The sequence below is a fragment of the Corylus avellana genome, chromosome 10, assembly GCF_965113065.1.
Source record: "Corylus avellana chromosome 10, dhCorAvel1.hap1.2, whole genome shotgun sequence".
Classification (NCBI taxonomy): Eukaryota; Viridiplantae; Streptophyta; class Magnoliopsida; order Fagales; family Betulaceae; genus Corylus; species Corylus avellana.
In genome coordinates this window covers 22,869,177-22,892,249 of record NC_142499.1, presented here as the reverse complement: position 1 = coordinate 22,892,249, position 23,073 = coordinate 22,869,177, and the positions used below count along the sequence as shown (strand labels likewise).

At 35.9% G+C, this 23,073-nt stretch overlaps 4 protein-coding genes across 4 annotated transcripts; 2 read left to right on the top strand and 2 right to left on the bottom strand.

Annotated features, from left to right (window-relative positions):
* Positions 1 to 2,399: 2,399 nt before the first annotated feature.
* WRKY62 (WRKY DNA-binding protein 62) lies at positions 2,400 to 4,654 on the top strand. Its single transcript, XM_059572929.2, has 3 exons — positions 2,400 to 2,820; positions 2,943 to 3,047; positions 4,032 to 4,654. The coding sequence occupies exons 1-3, from the start codon at positions 2,465 to 2,467 to the stop codon at positions 4,513 to 4,515; spliced, it is 945 nt and encodes a 314-aa protein (XP_059428912.2). The 5' UTR covers positions 2,400 to 2,464; the 3' UTR covers positions 4,516 to 4,654.
* A 5,640-nt stretch (positions 4,655 to 10,294) lies between these two features.
* LOC132162647 (uncharacterized) lies at positions 10,295 to 15,425 on the top strand. The gene is made up of 6 exons (XM_059572928.2): positions 10,295 to 10,611; positions 10,833 to 10,954; positions 12,509 to 12,650; positions 12,761 to 12,819; positions 12,893 to 13,091; positions 15,118 to 15,425. Exons 1-6 carry the CDS (start codon positions 10,551 to 10,553, stop codon positions 15,219 to 15,221), a joined length of 687 nt encoding a protein of 228 aa, XP_059428911.2. The 5' UTR covers positions 10,295 to 10,550; the 3' UTR covers positions 15,222 to 15,425.
* Positions 15,426 to 16,003: 578 nt separating this feature from the next.
* On the bottom strand, positions 16,004 to 21,186 carry LOC132162646 (glycine--tRNA ligase, mitochondrial 1). Its single transcript, XM_059572927.2, has 10 exons — positions 21,091 to 21,186; positions 19,737 to 20,130; positions 19,215 to 19,597; positions 19,008 to 19,125; positions 18,639 to 18,833; positions 18,300 to 18,524; positions 17,930 to 17,989; positions 17,697 to 17,777; positions 17,191 to 17,596; positions 16,004 to 16,530 (listed from the first exon to the last, which is right to left on the bottom strand). The coding sequence occupies exons 2-10, from the start codon at positions 20,103 to 20,105 to the stop codon at positions 16,298 to 16,300; spliced, it is 2,070 nt and encodes a 689-aa protein (XP_059428910.1). The 5' UTR covers positions 20,106 to 20,130; positions 21,091 to 21,186; the 3' UTR covers positions 16,004 to 16,297.
* A 754-nt stretch (positions 21,187 to 21,940) lies between these two features.
* On the bottom strand, positions 21,941 to 22,780 carry LOC132162510 (transmembrane protein, putative (Protein of unknown function, DUF599)). The gene is made up of 2 exons (XM_059572742.2): positions 22,616 to 22,780; positions 21,941 to 22,540 (listed from the first exon to the last, which is right to left on the bottom strand). Exons 1-2 carry the CDS (start codon positions 22,778 to 22,780, stop codon positions 22,010 to 22,012), a joined length of 696 nt encoding a protein of 231 aa, XP_059428725.1. The 3' UTR covers positions 21,941 to 22,009.
* Between the last annotated feature and the right edge of the window lie 293 nt (positions 22,781 to 23,073).

The following is a 23,073-nucleotide window of genomic DNA, read 5'->3' as shown; positions in this document are numbered from 1 at the left end:
TTTATATAAACAATCGAAGCATTAGTTTCTATTATACTTTTAATTCAGTTTCTAATTTTCATTTACTAGTGAGTAGTGAGCTTTTCAATTGTTAGTTTATCAATTAATTGGATGATTAGGTGAGAGATGTCGTTGCATTTCTTAATTTCTCTTATGAGATAAATATGGTCCCATAAACTTCTTAACAAGTTATAGAATGCCACACACAAATGGTAGACCATTTCAAACCTATTTTTAATTTTTATTACCCTTAAATCACTATTCATCTTACAAATTTAAAGTTATTAAAAAAATTTTATTTAATATTCTTCTTAATAACTGAAATATTTAGTAAGTTATTTTTATAAAATGCATTAAGTATCCCAAAAAATATACTGGAAAGCTCTTTTTTCTTTTTTCTTTTTATTCTTGTATATTTCTAGGATAAATTATTTTCAACAATAGAAAACTACCCACCACAGCACATGCTGTCAATATTAAAGTTAATAATACTGTATTGTCTGACAGTATTAATCAAGGTAGCACAGCAACGTTTGTTGCTCTCAGTGTTCATTGCCACTGAATTGAATTGAAGATGCACTCAGGGCTCGAATATCCATAAACATGTGATGATCATTTATAAACAAGTAAATCTCACATTTTACTATTATTTTATTGAATTGATACGATAATGTTAATAATTATTAGATCACTCTTTATTAAAAAAAAAAAAAAAAAAAGTTAAAGATTAATGAACATTGTCATGTTAGCCATATGAATGAACACGAGTTTTGGATAAAGATTTTTATAATAATTTTGTTGCCTGAACTCTAACAATCTGAATAACAATCGTGAAAAAAGTTAATATAAAAATTATCTGTCTAAATAAATTTTAAACATTCAAGTAGCAAAATTGTTGAAAATCCCAATGAGTCGATTATGTGATTTCTCTTTATAATTATTCAACAACCAGCCAATGCAGAAAGGACATAATTTTTGTTATAAGTGTTAAAAGGTTGGTTAGATAATTAATTATTTGAAGAAATCCTAGAAACTATATAGTAGAAAAACAGAATATTCTAGTGGTAGGAAGGGATGCATCTGGGAAGGCGCATTAAGATGAGGCACATGGAGGATGATGGTTCTTTACCACACACTATCAATCCCACTTGGTGCTTATCCAATCCAATATTAAAAAGAAGCAGTACTTGAAACTTCAAAACATGCAACTACCTGCCTACTGTCGTATTGTTACAACTACGAAAACCCGTCAAAACCCTTTCTTGGTATTTCTCAACTCAAGGTTTTAATCGTCTTTTTGTGCTATCTTTTGTTTGTCTTTTGCTATTTGGGATTCAACCAAGTTTCTTAGGGCGATAGACTAATTCTGTCCATTGCCTCTCATTTTTCTTTTATTCTCTCAATTTTTATATGGCGTGATTTTCACGGCATTTGGTGGATAAGAATTTGTTTTTTAGTTTTTGAAAATCATATCACATAAGATTTAGGAGATGGGTAGTGATGTATAAAATTACCCTTATTAAGATGTCGTTGATACTTTGTGCATGACATGTCAAATGTGACACACTTATCATATAGAAAATTATAAAATTTGATGGTAAAATGATTGAAGGATCTCTAGCTATTTGATAGTGGAATAAAATCTAAGAAATCGATTGTCGAAGTTAGAAATTAAATAAAAATTAGCTATATGAGAAAATAATTTATTATGATATGTGACATAAAGTTTAAAAGAATTTTTATGTTTTGTCGGTGGTGGCAACAATGTCGTCAACAATGGTTGAAAGGGCGGCGTTGATTTTAAATTTGTGAATCTCTCTTAAAAGAAACTATTTCTTTCTGGTCGCAAAGATAACCTAGCTTTAAGTAGATTATGACGAAAGGACATAATCATTGTTGTGGTGGTTGTGGTTTGAATTGGGCTTTTTGGCCATTGGACGAAAAAAATTAAAAAAAAAAAGAAGAAAAAGTAAAAGAAAAAAGAGCTGATTCCCAAAATTTGGATTGAATGGAAATTAGGAAATTCATATGATTTGATTAGAAACCGAGAATATCCTTTGCTTTGCCTTTCTCAACTAAAGGTTATAATAGTCTTTGTGTTATATTTAGTTTATTCAATTAGAGAAAATGGGGGTACCACTTGAAAATATTTATGAAGGTGACGATTACAGCATGACATAAGGACCGTGACGTCGCATACGAGTCGTAGGAGGCAAGCCCACCTAACCCACGCGCTTACAACCTCAGATTGAAACAAGTATCGGTCAGGATGAAGAGAGTGACGATGAAACTTCTGAACCGCGAGTGGGGTTTGCATACCCCCTAAACGTGAGGAATTTTCCCATCTGGGTTCCTCAGAACCTCCTCTTTCATTTCCCACATAAAAAGGCACCCTTGGTTGGCTTCGCTTGGCAACTAGATCCTCACCACAGCTCTCTCTCTCTCTCGCACACACAAAAAAAAAATGGGGTGTTCTTGGCCGGAAAACTCGCCGTCGAAACCCAGAAAAGCGATTGAAGAGCTCATTGAAGGCCGTGAATTCGCAAATCAGCTCCGGGGACTGCTCAGTAAGTCGATCGGATATGATGGGTCAGCCCCGGAAAAAGATCTCGTTCTCAAAATCTTGAACTCCTTCACAAACACTCTTTCATTATTGAATTCCGCCGAGTCCGACGTCGACGTCGACGTCGACGTTACTCAGGTTCAGCCCAATACCCAAGCCAGTTCGCCGTGCTGGGATGCGCCCAAGTCGGAATCTTCCGGCGAAAGTTGTCGGAGTATTTCAACGGTGAAGGATCGGAGGGGATGTTATAAGAGAAGGTAAGGAGGATATTCCACTCGAAGCAAGTGTTTTCGATTTTCGTACTGAAATTTTGAAGGGATTAAATTATTATTATTATTTATTTTTTTTCTCAGAAATAAATACAAATTCTTACTTGCAGGAGGACTTCACAGACGATAACTAAAGACACCCCAACTCTGATCGATGACGGCCATGCATGGAGAAAGTACGGACAAAAGGCGATCCTTAATGCTAAATACCCAAGGTATATTTTATTGACACATTATCTTTCCCTTTATTAATCAGAAAAACATGCGAAGAAATTCTTTTTCTTTATTCTTAAAAATGATTTTGAAAAACAAAAATAAATAAATGAAGAATGCTACTAATATTTACACTCATCTCACGAGGGTGTTAAAAAAAAAAAAATAGTAACACATCATGTCAACTGTTGGAGTGAAATTAAAATTTTAGATTAAAAGGACAAAAAAAAAGGATTTTTAAGGAAAAAAGGACTAAATTTTAGAAGAATTATATATATATATATATATATATATATGTATATATATATATAAAACAATAATTTAAGGGATTTTTTTAAAAAAATTTGGGAGGCTACGACCCCACCCTTAGCTTTAGTGAAAAGTAACATTACTCTTAAAGAAATAAAGTTGATTTTTTTTTTTTCTACAAACATATTCATTTTTCATGGTGGAATTTAAGGGATTTTTTTAAAAAAATTTGGGAGGCTACGACCCCACCCTTAGCTTTAGTGAAAAGTAACATTACTCTTAAAGAAATAAAGTTTGATTTTTTTTTTCTACAAACATATTCATTTTTCATGGTGGAATTAGCAACACAAAATTGCTTAATAATCGTCCAACTTATGACTCCACTACCAAGGGTAAAGAAAGAATCCTTGAAAATCATGAATCAAATCTTTACTATGGTAGATAAGTAATATAATTCCTCGTTGTCCTAAGATACTTGAGTACGTGCTTAACAGCTGTCAACAGTTGTGGTTCGGGATTCAATTAAATACCTAGCGACCGTGCCAACTGTAAAATAAATATCGGGTCTGATACACTGTAACATCGCGCCCTAATCTAAGATTAAGATTGTTTTGATTTGGCCTAAATTAATATGTTTAATTATAGTTTGTAGTAGTCCTAAGTCTCCAAACCATCAAGTGTAACACAAATTCACAATTTGATTCCAATCCATTATTTTGTGGTGTATATATATGCAGGCATTATTACAGGTGCACTCATAAACATGATCAGGGATGCCAAGCAGCCAAACAGGTGCAAAGAATCCAAGAGGATCCGGTAATGCACAGGACAATATATATTGGGCATCACACGTGCAGAACGTTCTCAGAAGTGCCGGAATTAATCTTGGATGCTGCTCCTAATGATTCTCCATTTGTTCTAAGCTTCGACAACACCTTCACAAACAAACACAACCACCCATTTCTCTCATCATCTTTCCAATCAGTGGTCAAGCAGGAATACAAGGAGGAGATGCCCGCCGCCGATGACATCACCCACAACAACCAATCATCATCGTCTGATTATCTCGTGTCACCGGATGAGACGGCACTCGAATCATTCTACAACAGCATCACTGACTTATCATCATCACCCATTGAGTCCGATAATGGGGATGGTATTTCTAGGACCTTGGTAGGCTCGGCTGACTTTGCCGATGCTGATCTGCTATTTGAATTTTGATGGGCGCATGCCTTTTTTTTTTTTTAAGGTTTATGTAGAAAATTAGAAAATTAATGTATGACTAGTAAAAAAAAAAAAAAAAAAAAGTATTTTCTACTAGTTGGCACTTGGCAGCTCCATTAATTAGTGTATAAGATGTAACCCTTTTTTTTTTTTTTTTTTTTTTTTAACATTTTTGTAAACTATTTTTAGAGTTATTTTTCACTAATTTCATGAATCTTGTTGTAAACTTTCTATTCACGTCTCCTTCGTCTCGCTCTTACACCGTCGCAGTCCAGGGGGACGGTCCGGCGACGCACTCGCTCGAGTTCAGGGTCATGCGGCTGTGCAGGCCGTCGTTCCACGTGGACCCTCCGCTCCGCCTGGACCCGGCCGGTCGATCTCATTGCTGGGAAGGCCGGTGCTCCATCTCTCTCACTCCTTCTCATACTCTTTGTACAGGAGTGAACTCCGTATTTATAGGGGGGGAGAGAGAGAGTGTTCTCTGTACAGGAGTAGTGCTGGAGTGGGATAAGCTGAGGCAGATGGTGGAGTTGGAGAAGCAGAGGATGCAGTTCGCCAAGGATTTGGAGGTGCATAGGATGATTAACTTTTTGGATGATTTGGGGTGATAATGGGTATGGGATTGGCTGATTTGTTGGGGTTTTGGTTGAATTCCTCTATTGGGAGGAGGAAGAAGTTCTGTAGGCATCAGATTTTCAGAAAGAAAGAATAAAAATAAATAAATAAAGAAGGAATAGGAAAATGATAGGAAAATAATACTTAAATAAACGTAAAGTTAAAATGCTGAGTCAAAGGTGAGTTATTTAAAAAAAATGAATAATTAAAATAGATAAATGTGATTTTTTTTTAATTAAATTAACCAAGTATTTGTTGAGCCAGACATAAATATGCTTAACAATTTGTTGAGCATAGTGATAAAAAAACTTTTATAGCTAAAATTAAAAACTAACAGGACGAAACTATTTTTTTTTTGTTGCCATTTTTGCTGAAAATGACAATGCTGTAAAAGTGATAAACAAGCTCGTTTTTGGTCTATATTTTTGTTGTAATTTATTTGCCCTTTTTTTTTTGGTGGGGGTGGGGGTTAGAAATTAAGCATATTCAAGGATTTTGAGATGAATATAAGGTTAGGTTCACTGAATATGATGGACATATATCCATAGGACCATCCCGGTAGGCCCTTTTTACTAAAGATGATTGCGATGTCCATTGGAAAAATTGCAGTATAATCATGCTGTCTGTCCTTTAAAATTTAATGCCAAATTAATATTTGTTGAGGGGTCAGAAAAAAATCAAAAATAAAATAAAATATGTGAATCTTGGAGAGCAAGCATTTGAATAATCCAAGCCTATGTATGAAACATCACCCTTCTTCCCACAAAATAAAAGGCAAAATAAGTGAAATTGAGATAAGCCCATTTATTACAAAGATTCTATATCAATTGATGTGATGTGTCATGTCATGTCATACCAATCATTTAAAAAAAATTAAAAATATTAATAATTTAAAACATGTTATGTCAGTTAATATAAAATAAGTGTGAAAATTAGTATTATTCGTTATGTTATAAGACTCATGTTTTGATTATGATAAGACATTTAATTTTTAATTTATACTCAACGAAAGCCAAAACGATACCTAAACTCTTGATCATATGGCAATGCCTTTTGTCCATTTTTTTTGCTTTTTATATAAATAAAAGGAAAAATTACAGTTTACCCCTCAAAGTTGACAACGTTTTTCAATTCGAACATCAAAGTTTCAATTTTTGCAATCTACCCCCCCAAAGTTTTAAATTTTTGCAATTTGACTAATTGTATCTAAAACTTCCCATATTACCCCTAATTTTGATTTTTTATTTTTTATAAAAAATTTTAAAAAAAATCCAGGGTGGTCGTAGCCACCTCTTTGCCCATCTGGCCATTTTTGCACCCCTATTTTTTTCATAAAAAATAAGAAAATAAAAATAAAAATCATGGGCAATATGGAGATTTTGGGATAATATTGGTCGAATTGAAAAAAAAATTAAAACTTTGCGGGGATAGATTGCAAAAATTGAAACATTGATGTTCGAATTGAAAAACGCTGTCAACTTTGAGGGGGTAAACTGTAATTTTTCCTAAACAAAAAAAGCATTAAACAAATAATTCAAAACATAAAGTATTCACAAAACACTCAATTCAAATTGGTGTCTTCAAAATATAATACCCACAAGACAATTAAGACAATTACTAACAAATTTCTAAAAATGATAGACCAAACACTCATTTTTCTGATCATATTGGAGAATATGTTACAACCCTCAAGATTTGACGTGTCCATCAGTATCGAAGAAGAAGCTATCTTTCAAAATCAATCCCAACCTCATCCTAAAAGTCACAATGAAGCTTTAACTTTGTCTAATTGTTCACAAGGCTAAGTCGAAATCACAAGTATGTGGTGGGAGAGAAAGCAAAGAGAAATATAACTTGGGGAGTTTTTAGAGTGAGGGTGAAAAATCTTGAGGTTTAACAGGGCACTTACTATTAAGAGTGTCGAGATTATGCCATTTAGTGAAAAATTTAGAGAAAAAAGAAAAATAAAATAAAGAAAAGTGCTATGGGTACTAAATTTTACTACAAAATGTTTATCAAACTGATGTGTAACTTATTCATTAGAAATTATCATAAAAATTACTCAAAATAAATATAACGGGTACCAATAAACGAGTTCCACATTATTTTGATACACTTCTATTTGTAAAAGATTTGGTACATACAAAAAAATTACGTGGTTCAATGGTATGCTTGTGTCTACAACTCTAATGGAGAAATGATAATAGTTGTAGGGCATCAAAGCAAAAGGGAAGACATGAAATTGAACTTATTGTGCACGGAATTAAATAACAAGATTATAAAGAAGCAGAAAAGAGCATAATAGAAAATTGATCAATTACACAAGACACCAAAATTTAAGTGGTTCAGCTAAATAAGCCTACATCCACTGGAGGAGACGATCCAGAAAAAATTCACTAACGAAAGATGGAGTACAAAGATAACGGGGAGAAAATCACTCAAAACTCAAAGCCCCAATATATTTAAATCTCACTCACACAAAAGAGAAAAAAAAATAGACCAAAAAAATTTTCTTCATCTCTAAGTGCCATAAGACACAACAAAGTCAAAAAACCCTAATGAGATGCGGTTTTTCTCCCACATCACTATGTTGCAAAGCCTCCCTTTTATAGAGGTTAAAAGTTGGCTTGCAGCTCCTTGTACAACTTGGAGTAAAGATACGTGAACTCCAAATTGGAGTAACCAATAAAAGCCAATATGAAAAAAAGGAAAGTGTGGCTCATAAAATACTAAAATCCCAAAAGAATAGCCCAAAACTCCAAGTCAAGCGGGCAAGACTTAAGTAATTCAAGGCACCACACAACAAAACTCTTAGAAGCACTATAGTAGCACTGAGGCTCACCTGTCCCTATAGTAGTACTAAGGCTTATCTGTCCCGGGTAGGTCGGTGCAAACAATTCAAAATTTATTTGAATAAACAAATTGCTAGAATCCGGATATTATTAGAAAAAGCAATAGTGTACTATATGCAGCAGCACACATGATAGATGATAAAAAAAAAGGAAGTTTCATTGCCTAGCACCTAAAGACTGGAGAGAGAAAAAGAAGGAAAAAGGTAGTTGAAACGAGAAAGAAAGAAGGAAAAAGTAATTAGAGATTGGCTTAGAAAGTGAGAGGGAAACGAATGAAGAATTATCCCTTGAAGGTGCTTGACAAAAGTCCCAAGTGTGAGCAGGATGAGGCTTTCACATGCTCTCTCTATCCACGTTGGCTTTTTTCAATCCTCGTGCCACTCAAAGTGGGACTCCTCCGCGATACAAGACAAAAGTGATGGCCTTGGCCCCCTGTGTCTTTATAGATAAACTAATAATAAAAGAAGACGACAAATAAGTGAGAAAAGGAACAGGAATGATTTTTCTTCCTCGTGCTGTACCATTTTCGTCCACATGGACAAGTGGCTATTCATTCATTTAACAATGGAAAATGTTCGGTTGTTACAATTTTTTAATTGTAACTTCTTTTTTTTTTTTTAGAAATTTAGGTGACTGTTAACATTATTATACAATACAATATGAGTAGACAAACTAAACAACAAAATTGGTAAAGAATGTGCAATAAGGGCTATAATATTTGGGACTAATAATTTTTTATACAATCAATAAACTTAATACGAAATTAACAGATTAAAGTTAAGGAGTCTGACCGGTTTAATTAAATGGGTCGGGTGAGAGTTGACCTATATGCCTTATTATCATGCTTTGACACGATCCAAAACTGACATGCAAACATGAATTGTCACTCCAGGATCTTCTCAATTTTCAAATGAAATTGATAAGATTTATTTTATGCTCTAAATTTTGTTTTGTTACATTTAACAGTGTATATAGTGTCACATTATTTACAAATTTTAAATGACGTGATAACATATTTTTCATATGCAGAAACAAAATTAAGGATTCTCGGTTTTCGGTCTGACCAATCATGTGAATTGGTCATTATATTATAAAATTTAATTTAAACCACAAAATAGATGTTTTGCACCTGAGTTGAAAGAAAAGAGCTCCTCATCTAAATTGAAAAGCTTTGGATTCCTAATATCATTGACTGACTTTGTTGCCCACTTTCTTACTATAATTACGCAGCTTGTGAATTAGTACTAATAATTGCATGTGGACGCTGAGCAAGTAGCGCGAAATAAAGACCAATTCATGTGAAAACGAGGAAAAGTTAAAAATTATTGGGGTGTTTGGTTAACTTTTTTAAAGCAATTTTTTTTTTTTAAATAGTAATAAGAAGTTATTGGTGCAATATAAATGTTAAGTAAAATATTGACTTTTGTGAAATAATTAATATTTAATTAAGAACATCACGACTCATATCAATAAAATTGAAAACAGATCATTTCGCGAATCCTCTTGAAGTTAAAGGTAAAATTATCTTTCGCTCCAGTCCCGTTCAAATCAACTGATCCAAGTACAATACAATTGGATAAAAGTGTGAGATGAAAATTCCTGTGCACTTTTCCTTTCCTACCACCTCATGATTTTTTTTTTCTTTTATTATTATTATTATTATTTTATAAAAAGAAAAGAACTCAATTGCATTGCCAGAAACTCTGCTTGAAGTCTAAGCAAATTAAACTTGCTTTTACAAATTATGCCACTTAATTTTCGGTGCAATTTTATTTAGAACATACCAATTTGACTGAATCCACACGAACATTTGGGGACCTTTACAGTCTTTTTTACCCCTTACAATTAAACGGAAACTCTAAGAGGCTCTCAATAAAGCTTTTTTCCCTGACCAAGAAGCTCACTTGCTCGAACAGGTGCTTAAGTAGCTTACGTACCTGTTCAGATAAATAAATTCCATTGGGAGATAGTGACAATTTTTTTTAATCTCTTGCCCATTGGGAGAAGATTGTAGAGAATTTCAATCCAATAATAAGACTATGCCCTATCAATAAGAGGTCATAAACTTAAGACACCATGAATGGCCAATTGGGCCTGTGCGAAAGGACCATTGGGGTATGGCTCAATTATAATGGGCAAACCTAACACGAATAAAAAAGATCTCTATCTCCCACCAGCTTAGAGTTCGATAATTTTTTACACTATTACAGCAATAGCCAACCATCCAAAGCACATTCATCATCGAAAGTTTCTATACAGGATGCAATTCTCACATATCTAATGGAAATAATGGAAATAGTAAAACCCTAATTAAACTCAAGATTTGACAATAAACTGACTATCAAATTCTTAAACCGATGATTCGGACTGGTGGACCGTCTTCTATCGAATAAATTGAAACATACTTTTGATTCAGTAGTACACGGAATTCAATGTAGAAGTAAACAAATATGGGAGTGCTGGATATATTCACGAATATCCCACGGTTTGTTTCTCTCCGGCTTTTGCAGTGACTAACTTTATGAGAGCGCTGGAGATAGGAGACTATTTCTCACGAGGCCCACTATGTTTGGTATTTCCTACGGAGAGCTCTTCCTCTTGATCGGTGCCACCGCTGCTCTCGTCGGTAGTCTTTCTATCTTTCTGTTTGTGGGTGTGCTGCATTTTGGTTTTAGTGAGTTTTAGTTCAAAATTTTGTTCGAGTGTTCCATTTTTCCCGTTTCGATTTCCTCAATGCTTTTTTTGGGTTTATCCAAGTTGTGGGGGTTCGGTGATGGGGTCTTGGCTTTACGAGAGAGCTATTGGAAACAAAAAATTGAAATGGGCTTTGGTTTTTGGGGGTTATAGGCCCAAAGGATCTTCCAATTATTGCTAGAACTGCGGGAAGGTTAGCGGGTCGAGCAATCGGGTACGTTCAATTAGCTCGTGGGCAATTCGAGAATGTTATGCAGCAGTCTCAAGCTCGCCAGGTGATTTCTTTTAATTCCTCATCTTGTTTCTAAGAATAAAGATAACTAACTATATTGATGAGAAAGCTTTGTTCTTTGAGCTAAGATATGGTGAAAAGGGAATAAGCAAAATTGTCACTTTCGTCTTTTGAGAATGAGGATGAGTGGTTGTGGCAGGAAGTAAAATGCTGCAATGAGGTTAAATGTATTTTAGTCTGAACTCGCCTTTCAGTTTGATGGGTTTTAGCTAGTTTTGTTTTTTTTGTTTTTACCTGTTTGGATGCCCCATGTAGATGACAATGTTGAATTGTGTATTCTTCATTGCGTGAAGCGTGTGTTTTTTTTTTTTTTTTTTTTTTTTTTCAACGGAATACAAAATGAGGTTTTATGTTATGAGGAGGATTGTCTTTAAGATATCATAACATTGAAGGTTCTTTATTACTTTCTATCTTGTGGTACGTTTGATCTGATTTAGGGATTGCATATATGCTCTGTAATGCTATTGAAGAGAAAGATGGAATTACCATTTTCTTCTGGTATCCAGTTGTACTATATGCTTGGTTTAAAGTATCATATTCACTATCCCCTTCTTGTATGCCTAATGGTGTCCAAGGATGATGAGATAGGAAGCAAGAGAGAGAGAGAGAGAGAAGAGCACTCCTTTGTTAGTGTGAGGAGGAGTCCTAAGGAGAAGATCGTTTGCTAATATAGTGAACGGTAATTATAGGCGAGGCCGTACGACACATGTACATAAGGTAGCAGATATGATACGGACATGTATCCACATCATTGTCCTCTTGTTGAGATACATGCCCCAAATCTTGTTTCATCTTTGTCCCAGGGCCTTTTTTAGCTTTGTCTAGGCATCGTCCTTGCTATTGGTAGCCTCATTAGGCATGTTTGCCATTGTTGTAACTGTAACATCCCATAAAGTTAGTCCCACATTAGGAAGATGAATAGTCAATGACTCAACGTTGAGTTAGGGGGATTATAAAGGTGCTCATTAGTACTAAGTCTCACATGGATTCCTTAATAGGTGAGATTGAACTTTATAAGTAATTTTAGGGAGCTCTAATTGCAACTTGACTAATTCTTTTGGAGTGATAGCATAGATGTGGCTAGCATGTTCCTTGGGCTGCTACAGTAATGGCATTCTTCTCATGGAATTAGCCCCTGAGCTGACTTTCCTTTTTGGTTACTAAACCAGTGTTCTGTGCCCCCAAGTAAGACATTTAATGTGTATGATGTGGCACATATGTTCATGCAGCGCCCTATGGAATGTGCCCAAGTTGAGGGTATCAATGCACTGTAAACTTATTTTTGAATAGGTGGATATTATTTTTCTTTAGCATAGTAAAGTAAAGAGCACACATTAATACCCAAATGAAGACAAGAGAAGACAAGAAAGAGCCTCTTTTGTAGATTTATCCAAAAGATATAATTAGTATCTTTTATTTGATGGTGGTAGCAAAAACATATGCCTGGTTAAGACAATAGATAGTTTGGTAATCTTATAGCAACAAGAACTACAGAGGGTTTTTCAATTTAAATTGTGTTTTTTGTACTAACTTTTAGGTTCACAAAGAACTTCAAGACACAATGGCACAACTAGAGGCTATTCGTCATGAAATTCGAAGTATCTCTCTCATTAATCCTGGTCCTTTGACTCGAAGGCTGATGGACAATCCTGAAAATCCTGCTCCTAACACAAATTCTGGTATTCTCAGCCTCCAAAGCTTTTAAGTTATTCCACTACCTTTGTGAGTTTTACTCCCCTCTATTAACTTGTTTTTATATATATATGTGTGTGTATTTTGGCTAGGGCAGGCAACAGTCCGACTGAGAAGTGTGAAGAAGAGCAGAAGCCAACAAATGCTGTGATGAAGGTTTTTGAACTCTGTCAATTTTATTTCTTATTTATTTTGGATGATCTTAATTCCTTTTTATTATGTTTCTCAGGATTTTAGTTCCAAAACCTTAGGTTCAGTTGATTTGCATAGCCAAGCAACTGCTTATGCCAGATTGGTTGAATCTGAAGCCATAAAGACTGTTTCATTGGAGAGCTGTACAGAAAAAGAGAACCTTAATGATGAAGCTAGTCTCTTCACCATCCTCCCAGTTTCAGCTGAAAGCACGGGGATGCTACCAGAAAGAAAGAGTAATAGTTTTCCTTATTTATTAGTAGTTATTCTTGTTCATCTGTATCTTTCACTTTTACTTATTTATTTTAAAAAAAATTTATATCAGTTCTGCCATTAGTTCTTTGTCCCAATCCAAGCACTGTACAAAGCAGTCTGGAGTGAAGAATTCCCTTCCCAAACAAGCCCTAAAACACTTGTCTTTTTCTAGCTAATGTTTTTTAGCAGCGGCTTTCCTTTTATTCAGTGAACATCTTCAACCTGCTGTCCTGTGCCTCCTGAGATCCTCAATCTGTTGTCCTGTGCCAGTTATTTTTGCTAATGGCGGCGCTTTAAAATTTGAGTTTCATGAATGAAGAAATAGGCCAAGATCTTAAATAGGCCAAGATCTTTGTGTTGACTTTTCTAGGAATCAGTGCACTGGTTTAGTTATTAAGGATAATTAAAGAGCTTCATGTCTTCAATTTTTTAAATCTAAATCAGCATTATTTGCAGCTCCTCATCCATCCTGTGTTCTTTTCCTAAAAAACATAATAATTAAATATAGAAAATTAAAACATTTGGAAGAGTCCAAAAATTTGTTGGTGAAGGCTTAAGCTTGATGGCTGTAACAAAGAGGAATAAGGATTGTAATTGGAAAACCTTCAATCTGGCACATATTCTTAAAGGTTATCTGGTTTGAATTGGCGGGCAAGAAATTCGTATAAATGATTTTTCTTTTTTCTTTTTCCCCATTATGTAGCAAGTATACTTAGTTCTTTGACTCCCATTTTCATAATTCAATATATGGACAATTTGCAAATTACTTAGGAAAATGCATCTCATTATGTGTATATCTTGTATCTTTTTGTTATCAATTTAACCCATAGTCTGTGTACTTGGGGGTGCCTTACGCTTTTAATGATATTTTGATTACTTATCAACAAAAATTTAACCAATAGTCTTGGTTAACTGATTAGTAGTTGAAATATTTGATTAGTGGCCTAAAGAGAGGTTCCTTCATGTGTTAAGCTTATGACTTTCAGTTTTCATTTTGTTAAAATGTTAAGTAAAATAAAATATGAGAGAAAGTGGAAACATAATTTGAGAAGAGAAGAAAGAGAAGGATTTGAGGTGATTCAACCTTAAAGGTCTACATCCACCATTATAATGCTCAATAGGCTAAGTTCTTATTATATTGACTCAAATGAAATAGTGTTACATTGAGGCGTATTTATAGAGTACAGTGAGTAGGTGATGTGTGCTAAGAAATGTAATGCGATCCTGGCGATAAATATGGAAGACAATTCTCTGGCTTTTAACACTTCTCATCCATATAGTTTATACAAAACCGTTTGTCAGTGTGCACATATACTATGGTTTTAAATATAGTTCCATATGTGACAAAAGTTTTCACCATTTTGTTTCCTTTTTATTTATCAAAAAGAAAATTTCTTTCTTTCTCTGTGTCAATTGATGCAGTGGTTAGGTTTTTTTATTACATTTTCTGCAGACACATTATCATTTCTACATTTTGACAATTGTAATCTACCTGAGTAAGTTGGCATGTGTATTTTGTAAAATATTGGACATTTGTGCTTTTGCATTTTTGGGGTAGACTATCATCAGTTAAAGAAATCCTGGTAACATATACTCCAAAGATGACCTGCATAAAGGATTGTCTTTAGCATCTATCTTATGTAAGATTATAGCGTGCATTGATTTTATTGGCAGACATATGTCTATATTAATACATGCACGACAGCATGAGTCCATTATCTGTGCATTATAGGCTTTTTACCTTCAACGATATCTTTATTTTCTTTTCCACTTTGGATTATTATTATTGTTGTTGTTGTTAGTTTTAGTCAAAATAACACGTCTAGAAAAATTCATGAATCTTTTCCTGGAAACGCTTTAACATTTAGCATGTTAGTCTCTGCATGTTTAAGAATTTCTATGTATAAACAGTTCTGGCATTTTCTCAAGAGAGTTTGCAAGAAGTTTCTGTTTATGCATGACAAATACTCAATACTCCAATAACTAACCCTGTGGATGTGGTGGCAGGAAGTGCAACAGGAGCAGATATTGTTTTGGAAGCAGTAGTTGAAGCAGAGGTAGCACGTAGTGCAACAGATTTCTTTTCACAGCCCCAAAATCAAATACAGTGAAAAGATAGGTAGTTGTGCCTTTAGAACTCCTGATAAAAGCTCTAGTGACTGCATTATTCATGTTCCAGCATTTCCAGTGAATTATCTATATGAGAATGTATATTTTGTTGTTAATACTTACAAAGATGTATTATTGGAGACCCTTACTATGTAAGTTTTGCTAGCTGTCACTGTCCCTAATGAGAAAGGTGCTTTTACATTGTATCCATACACCTTATGCAAGTCATTAATGTTGTTAATGCATCTTAGTATCAGCACCTGCATGCGTAGGACAGGAGCCAGGTATATAAGAAATGAGAATTAGGTTTACATAAGAGACAATATGAAGGTTGATAGGAGTAGAAGGATTGGGAAGCCCAATCCAAATTCCAGAGCTAAGAGATAAAGGATAAAGCTTAAGCTTACGTTTTAAATGAGTAGTTTTTATTGGAAATGGAAGAATGTTGAATGAAATATATAGCCTTGAAATAGTCATTTCCCCTTGCACAATAGGAATGGCTATTTCAAGTATTTAGATTCCTATCATATACTCTAACACCAAGGCTATTTTATTTCACCTTCTCTCATTCATAGTAAAAGCTATTCATTTTTTTTAAGTCATTAGAGAAAATAAGAGAAGGATGTGTTATGTTTGCCTTTATGTGATTTCTTGGTTGTTAGTATTGAGTTTTGCCAAGTGAATAAGATAAGACAGGCCAAGGTTTCTAAGTTATCGAAGTTATTTTGTGTTGGATTGTGTGTTTATCTTAAGAATATTCAAATAAGAGATATGCTACACATCATTCTCTCAACCATCTTTCAATACCGATTCAGACTGGTGGACCAATACACCTCAAAAATGCCAAACAACAGTTGACCGTCAGGTGACAAAGCAAGGAATGGTGGCACTCATTGCACGACAGCCTGCTTTCCACCAGACTTGACAAAGCACATTTGCTGATACCTATAGTTTCCATAATCTTATAATTGCTTATCACAATGCAAAAAGGTATATTCCAGGAGCGAGTATAGAGCAAGTGTCTGGCTGAATAATTTAAAATTAGGCAATCACTTCAATGGTTGTTCCCGCTCAAACTTCACTCATCTGCAGATCCAGAGGAATGATGGGGAAAAGTAGACCACACATCCTCCCACGTCCTCCTTCCGTCGGTTACATCCTTAACAACTGTTGCTGCCTCTTCCACATTAACACGAATTTGATCTTTGCTGTCCCTCTCCCGGATTGTCGCTGAGGATGTTGAATCAACAGTGATTGCAAAGGGTACACCAAGTTCATCGGTTCTTGCATATCGTTTACCAATTGAGGTCCCTGTAAATATCATTTGAACATACAGACAATCAGTACAAAGTCCATATATACACATGCATTGGGTAGCATTTTCATAATTTTGAGGCAAACAATCAACCTTTCAATTCTATTGTAATTGGAAGTGGAGTCATCACCCAAATGATAAAGATGGAAGTGGAGCCTAACTATTAAATCCAAAGCAGAGTTTGAATAGGCTGATTTAGTAGTACACGGAATTCAATGTAAAAGTAAACAAATAAATGATTTCCAATGCTACGCATATCACATGGTATTTTAACCCTCAAGGCCTCAAGGGGAATTGCGATGCCTCCCAAAGTGCTTCTCATGTTGCCTTACACAGAGAATGCCTAGATGAAATAATCATTCAGGGACTTCTAACGACAGGGTAATTGTAACTAACGACCCTTTTTTTTTTTTCTGGGCAATTGTACCTAACAACTAACTTTGGTGAAAGTACATAACTCACTAGTTTAATACTTCGTAAAATTGGAAGGGACCATAGATCACAGAAATAGATGAAGAATTGAGAGATTACAACTTACATATAACCCTATGCAATCAAGCAAGCAGGTGAGACGACATGCCTATACCAATGTCCATCTTCACACTTTTACCCAATGACCCAATCAAGCCAAAGCAAACCAATGGAAGATGAAATACCTGTAATGTCTATCTTATGTGAGATTCCAGCTGAAGTCAATGATTGAGAAATCACTTTTGACACCTCCTCATACTTTTGATTCTGAACAAGTGGGAAAACCGTGCATTTTATAGGTGCTACAAGAGGCGGAAAACGGAACACATTTAGCTGTTCATCCCCAGCTTTACTTGGCCTCAAGTAGAAAGAATGTTCAAAGAGGCAAAAGATTATCCTTCCAATGCCAAAAGAAGGCTCGATTACAGATGGTGTGAAAACTCTCTGGTGTTCTTTCTTTATCTCTCTTGAAATTGTGACCATGTTCTTCTTAATGGTTACTTCTTTTTCAAGAGTACACACATAGAATTCCATCTCTCCCTTGGATTCCAAATTGTACTTCATTTCCAAAGCTTCTTTTTCTTTCATTGCCTAATGCAAAAAAACAAGTAATATATCAAAAGAATGCAGGCAGAGGATCTTCAAGCAATCGTGGCATTGAGGACCAAAGAAGGGCCATTAAATTGTTTACCTCCAAAGCTTCAACCACCATCCTTTGGTTCCCTTTGAATGCAAGGCCCAGATCTTTTTTCACTGGATTGATAACTAGTTTCTGAAATTATACACCATCACTCAATTAATGTTAGCTAATCTCAAGCAGGTGGATTAAAGAGCTTGTTGTTGTCTTGTCAGATAAGTCATGCACTCATTTCTATAGTACTAATTATGTCAATGATGTGTATGGTTAATAAACAGAAGCACTACCTCCACTTCTCTGGGTTCTGGGAATTTTTCCTGAGCCACAAGAGGGACACCACTTTTCTCCTGTCACGGATCAATTAAACAATACTCCATAAGCATGTAATAGTATTATTTCCAGATAGTAATGCAGATATATGCTTAACATTTTCTTTTTGTAGCACTTGTTCTAAGTCTTGATACTATAGCAGATAATATGTAAGCAGCAAGACAACAAAAGCATCATCTTACTGATTATGATAAGTATGGAGGGGGTTCAGACCACAATTGCGAGCTTTTGGAACAACAATGCGGCTAAATGAAATTAAATGATCCATTTCATTTTTAAGAATCATGCCATCTCATCATTATGGAATAAGATCAATCAAATTCTTACCGAGTGAGCACGCAAGTCATACGCAGACCTATCTGCGATACCAACGCATTCAATCCACCCATACGAACACTCAATCTCAGCATCCCAACAGTCAGCAGCATAGTGGGCCATTTCATTGGCAAGATGCTGTCGGAACCGTAAACGGTTTTTGTCTATACCGAGGCGAGTTAAGAACAAATATACTCTCCCAATGAAGTACCCAAGAGTTTCATTGTTGACAATCCCCTATAAGACACTTAACCATAGCATTGTCACAAAAACAAAGCAATCGAGCAAGCAGATAAATGAGAAGCAAAAAACTGAACACAAAAGGTAAAAGCAGATATTTTTCAAACCAACCCTTGAAACTGCTTCACCCAGTGGAATTCTCTTTGCAGAATGGCCAGACATTTGTTCTTCTCTTGGGAACATCAGAAACTCCAAGTTGGCAACTTCGGAGAATTTCGGGTGGGCCTTGTTTTCAGGATCAACAAAGTGCTCAATCTCTGCTAGTGTGAACTCACGGACTCTCAAAAGGCCTTGGCGCGGAGATATCTGCCCACGCGATAAAGCACTTTCAGATTAGTTCTCTCAGCACAAGGCAACAGGAGTTGGAAAACATTCTAGTCCCACACAATATAGCCATTTCCATAAAGAAATATCATCACAACCCCACACAAAGGCGCCCACGAACACACGCAACTTTGCACTTTTAAAGAGAGAATTTACCTCATTTCTGAAAGCCTGACCAATTTGAGCTGCAGCAAAGGGTAGCTTGTTCCCATTGTAATAGTACAAGTCCTTAAAATTAACAAATATGCCTTGTGCAGTTTCAGGACGCATATACCTGCAAACAATAAGATAATTAACAATTCTAGTAACCAAGGGTAAGCACACATAGTGCTGCACACAAATTCAAGCCTATCCAATACTCACCCAGGACTCACGCCAGATGGGCCTATTGAGGTTTGAAACATTAAGTTGAACGGGTAAGGATCAGAGAGCGGATTCTTTGTGTCAGGAGCCGTAATGTCATACTCCTTGATCTTTGAACCCAGCTCTTCTGCCGAGAGATCATCCAATACCGCTAGTACCCGTTTTAGCTCTGCTGCCTTCTCTGGAGTTATGCTGAGGTCTTTCTGCAGCTTTTCGTTGCAAAAGTCCTTTAGCAAGTGGTCTGCACGGTAACATGTCCCAGTTTTCTCGTCCTTAACCATAAGGTCTGTGAATTTTTCAACGTGACCGGATGCCTTTAAAACTACCTCCGGCGTGACACAAGGACAGTCCACTTCCAGCATGTTCTCCTCAAGCACAAAATGCTGATAAACACACAAAATGCCTGAGATAATTTTGTCTTTTAAGTTATGCTTGGATCTAATTCCTAATAAATAAACGCAATGTTTTGGTCCAATTATGGAGTGTAATTGATATGTATTAGAGAGAGAACCTTGAGCTTACCTGGCGCCAGAAAGCAAGGACATTAGACTTTACAGCACAGCCCGGCGGGCCATAATCATAAAGCCCAGCAACTCCACGATAGATTTTGAACGACGGAATATAGAACAAACGCCGTTCCAGAGTGTTCACCACTGCTTGACGGAAAGCTTCCCTATTGAGCGAGCCCTCGCTGCCACTGATGGCAGCTTGGAGCTGCCTCTCAATTGAAGCCTTCTCGAGCTTCAACCCGTTCAGAGCTTCGACCGCGGCGTCGATCTCCTGCTTGGTAGCACCAGTGGTTTTCATCATCCGGACGGCGTTGCCTTGGGCTTCCAAGGCTGATTGCTTCTCGGCCATGGCTTTCCGGAGAATGTCCTCAGAGGCATCCATTGTGCACGTTATTCCGTGATTCACACTGCAGATATCTATCACATTATTACCCAATGTACAAAAAAAAAAAGAAAAAAAAAAAGGCAGAGATGTGTGAGTAGGCGTGAGTGTGTGCAGAAGATTTAGGGATTGCAGACCGGAGGTGTGAGTGTGTGTACTAAGGTGTGCGGTACAGTGTTCAGCAAAAGTAAGAAGATGTAGACGTTGCAGAAAGGTAAATAGAAGGAGAGACGATGATATGAAAGAGTTTGAATTATAATTGAAGTAAAATAGTTACAAGGCTATCATTGATTGCAAATTTCTAGTATCTAATAATTCAAACAGAACAACTCATTAGACACAAAGCACTTCTTTCTTTTCACAGTTAACATTTTAGTAAGACACAGTATTTAAAGTACAATAAAAATCTCTGCTTGTTTGCCCGTTGCATGTAGGAAATGATAAGAAAAAAATCGAGGATCTTAGGAGTGAGATCCATCGCCAACAACCAAAATCAACTGAACCTTACAATTGTCTGGCGTAATATAAAATTCATTATCGAGCATAATACAACACAAGACATAACAAAAATAAAAGATAAACAAATCACTTTCTGCTCCGTTTGGCTACCGAAAAATCATGAGAGAAGACATGAATAACCAAAACCCTTCAATACCCAGTAAAGCATTTTTCCTTGTTTCCTCCCCAACCAATCAGGGGTCACACGACACCAAAACCAAAAGGCACAACAGCTACTCCCGTTTGGTTTTTGAGAAAATGCAAGAGAGCAAAACCCCACATCATGGGATCTAAAATTCAACGTTTTGCGATCTGGGTATGTCTAAAACAACCATAATATCTCCTTCCAGCTGAGTACAACTTTCCAATTTTCGTTTTTTTCTTTTTGGGTAAACAAAAGACCGTAACCAAAAGCAAAGCATCAAGAACTCAACTTTCTCGCAAACCAAACGCAACGACAGAAGTGTAAACGTGAAGGAGAACTTACCAGATACGAAGAAACTGGGGAGACTCGAAGAGAGTACTGCGCGGCTGCGAAAGAGAGGTGGAAGGCTGGGAGCTAGAGGAAGCGAAGGCTAAGATATTAGCGAGAAGGGGACCGAATTTTTCGCATTTACTGAGTTTATATTAAGTGTGGACGTGACCACATAGTCTCGCACAATCAACGTCCAATCAGGTTCGATGTTTTGTTATATGGGCTGGGCTGAGCTTGACCCGAAAGATTACTTTGTCGAACCTGAGTGTTAGGGCCGGGCTTGGGTTTGATTTCTAGTGAAATAGAGCAAAGTCATTTTATGGTTAATATTTAATATTTTACATGATGCCACATCATTTAATTTTTTAAATATTATGCCTACATATTTATTATTTGAGATTATATATACTGCTACATGCAAGTGCGACAATATTAAACCTTAATTATGAAATATTGTAGGATTTCATTTTGTTTTAAGTGTCTTTTCTTTTTATTTGAAAGTCACTTAAAACATGTCACATCAACCAATGTAAAATGAGTGAAGAGTAGCATTATATATATATATATATATATATATATATATAAATTTACTTGCTGAATAATCCTACTTTTTCAATTTATTTTCAGGATTTTTAAATTGAACTTTTAACTAACTCTTTGAGTTTTATAAATGTTTTTTATATAATTGTCTAGTCAAAAATCGTCTAAAATTGCTAATGATTTTGGATGGAATGAGTGAAATGAAAATCTCAAAAACTTTAAGGAGTTAAAAGAGTTTGATTTATAAGTAAATTGACAAAAGAAACAAGAGAGTGAGAAGCAATGGAGTAATTAATCCATTCTATCATCTCTTTCCCTTTCAATCTGCAAGTTCATCGATAAGTTCTTCATCTCTGCATCATATTTAGAATTTAGATGGATATATAATAAATCATGCATACAAACTATGTCCACTGCGACTAATTTGCTTATCGCCACTGATCAATTTCCCAGAAAAATCAAGCTCATAAAGCGCCCAAACTAATCCCACAGAGGACAAAGCCACAAGCACCGGACCAAGCATCCATAGCAGCAAAGGGAAGGTAATGCAGAGCACTCTGTTACCAATTAGAGCCAACGTGAAGCCTCGCTCGAATACGGCATGTGTGTGATCAGGAGGTGATGAGAAATCACCACAAGCGTTTATCAAGAAATTGGCGTCGATCAGGAATCCAACGGACATAGAGCTGCATAGGAAGCTAAGCAGTAAAAGCAGCGACGCCGAGCCAAATTTGAGAGCCAAGATCCTGCCTGACTGCAACCCGAAAATGGGGTTGTTTAAGAGGTGTTCTGCACTGTATGCGTTGTTTGATAGAGCTGCAAGTGCCACGTTTACAAGAATGGCTATTGAAGCTGTGAGTATGGTCGCCATTAGAGTGTTTCTCAAGCTCTGGACTGCCAGCATACCCTTCTTGTCACCACCCTACATAATATATAATTAGCAAATCATTTCATTAAAACAAACAAAAAACATGATTCTCGATCTCTAGTCATCTACCTGTTTGATGTCTTGAAACCATGCTGTCCTCCTCAATGCGTTGATTCCAATGGTGGTATTACAGGGCTTGTTCTTGAAGATATGCCATAGATAGGCATGGTAGCCCAAGGTGAGGAAGAGGCTGAGGGGGACCAAGATGGTGTCCAAATAAGCCACCGCTACCATCTTAATTTCAAGAGAGGCATGGTTTGGTAGCCAAAGGAGCCTATTTATCATGGCATAGCTAGGCAGGAATTTCGGAATTAGGATCCTCTCCACTTTAAATAAATTCAATAATATCCAGTTAATTATAATGTATGAGTATTTTTGTCTCATCAAAAAGTGAAAAGATAAAAATACCCTTCCAAACGAGCAAGAAGTGATGATGATTTCTTCTTCTGTAAAAGTTTAGCTGACGAGGTCTTGCATTTTCCATCTTTTGTAATGGGTGGTTTCTTTTGTGGAAATCACAGAGTGGA

Bases quoted from the DNA above. Each gene is read 5' to 3' on its own strand.
- WRKY62 (XM_059572929.2), top strand. From the start codon at position 2,465: ATGGGGTGTTCTTGGCCGGAAAACTCGCCGTCGAAACCCAGAAAAGCG. The intron at 2,821-2,942 runs GTAAGGAGGATA...TCTTACTTGCAG, and splicing joins AGGGGATGTTATAAGAGAAG to GAGGACTTCACAGACGATAA. The intron at 3,048-4,031 runs GTATATTTTATT...ATATATATGCAG, and splicing joins CTTAATGCTAAATACCCAAG to GCATTATTACAGGTGCACTC.
- LOC132162647 (XM_059572928.2), top strand. From the start codon at position 10,551: ATGTTTGGTATTTCCTACGGAGAGCTCTTCCTCTTGATCGGTGCCACC. The intron at 12,651-12,760 runs GTATTCTCAGCC...TGGCTAGGGCAG, and splicing joins TGCTCCTAACACAAATTCTG to GCAACAGTCCGACTGAGAAG. The intron at 13,092-15,117 runs GTAATAGTTTTC...ATGTGGTGGCAG, and splicing joins GATGCTACCAGAAAGAAAGA to GAAGTGCAACAGGAGCAGAT.
- LOC132162646 (XM_059572927.2), bottom strand. From the start codon at position 20,105: ATGGATGCCTCTGAGGACATTCTCCGGAAAGCCATGGCCGAGAAGCAA. The intron at 17,990-18,299 runs GTAAGAATTTGA...GATCCGTGACAG, and splicing joins ATGACTTGCGTGCTCACTCG to GAGAAAAGTGGTGTCCCTCT. The intron at 16,531-17,190 runs GTATTTCATCTT...TGATATTTACAG, and splicing joins ACATAAGATAGACATTACAG to GGACCTCAATTGGTAAACGA.
- LOC132162510 (XM_059572742.2), bottom strand. From the start codon at position 22,780: ATGGTAGCGGTGGCTTATTTGGACACCATCTTGGTCCCCCTCAGCCTC. The intron at 22,541-22,615 runs GTAGATGACTAG...TATATTATGTAG, and splicing joins GGTTTCAAGACATCAAACAG to GGTGGTGACAAGAAGGGTAT.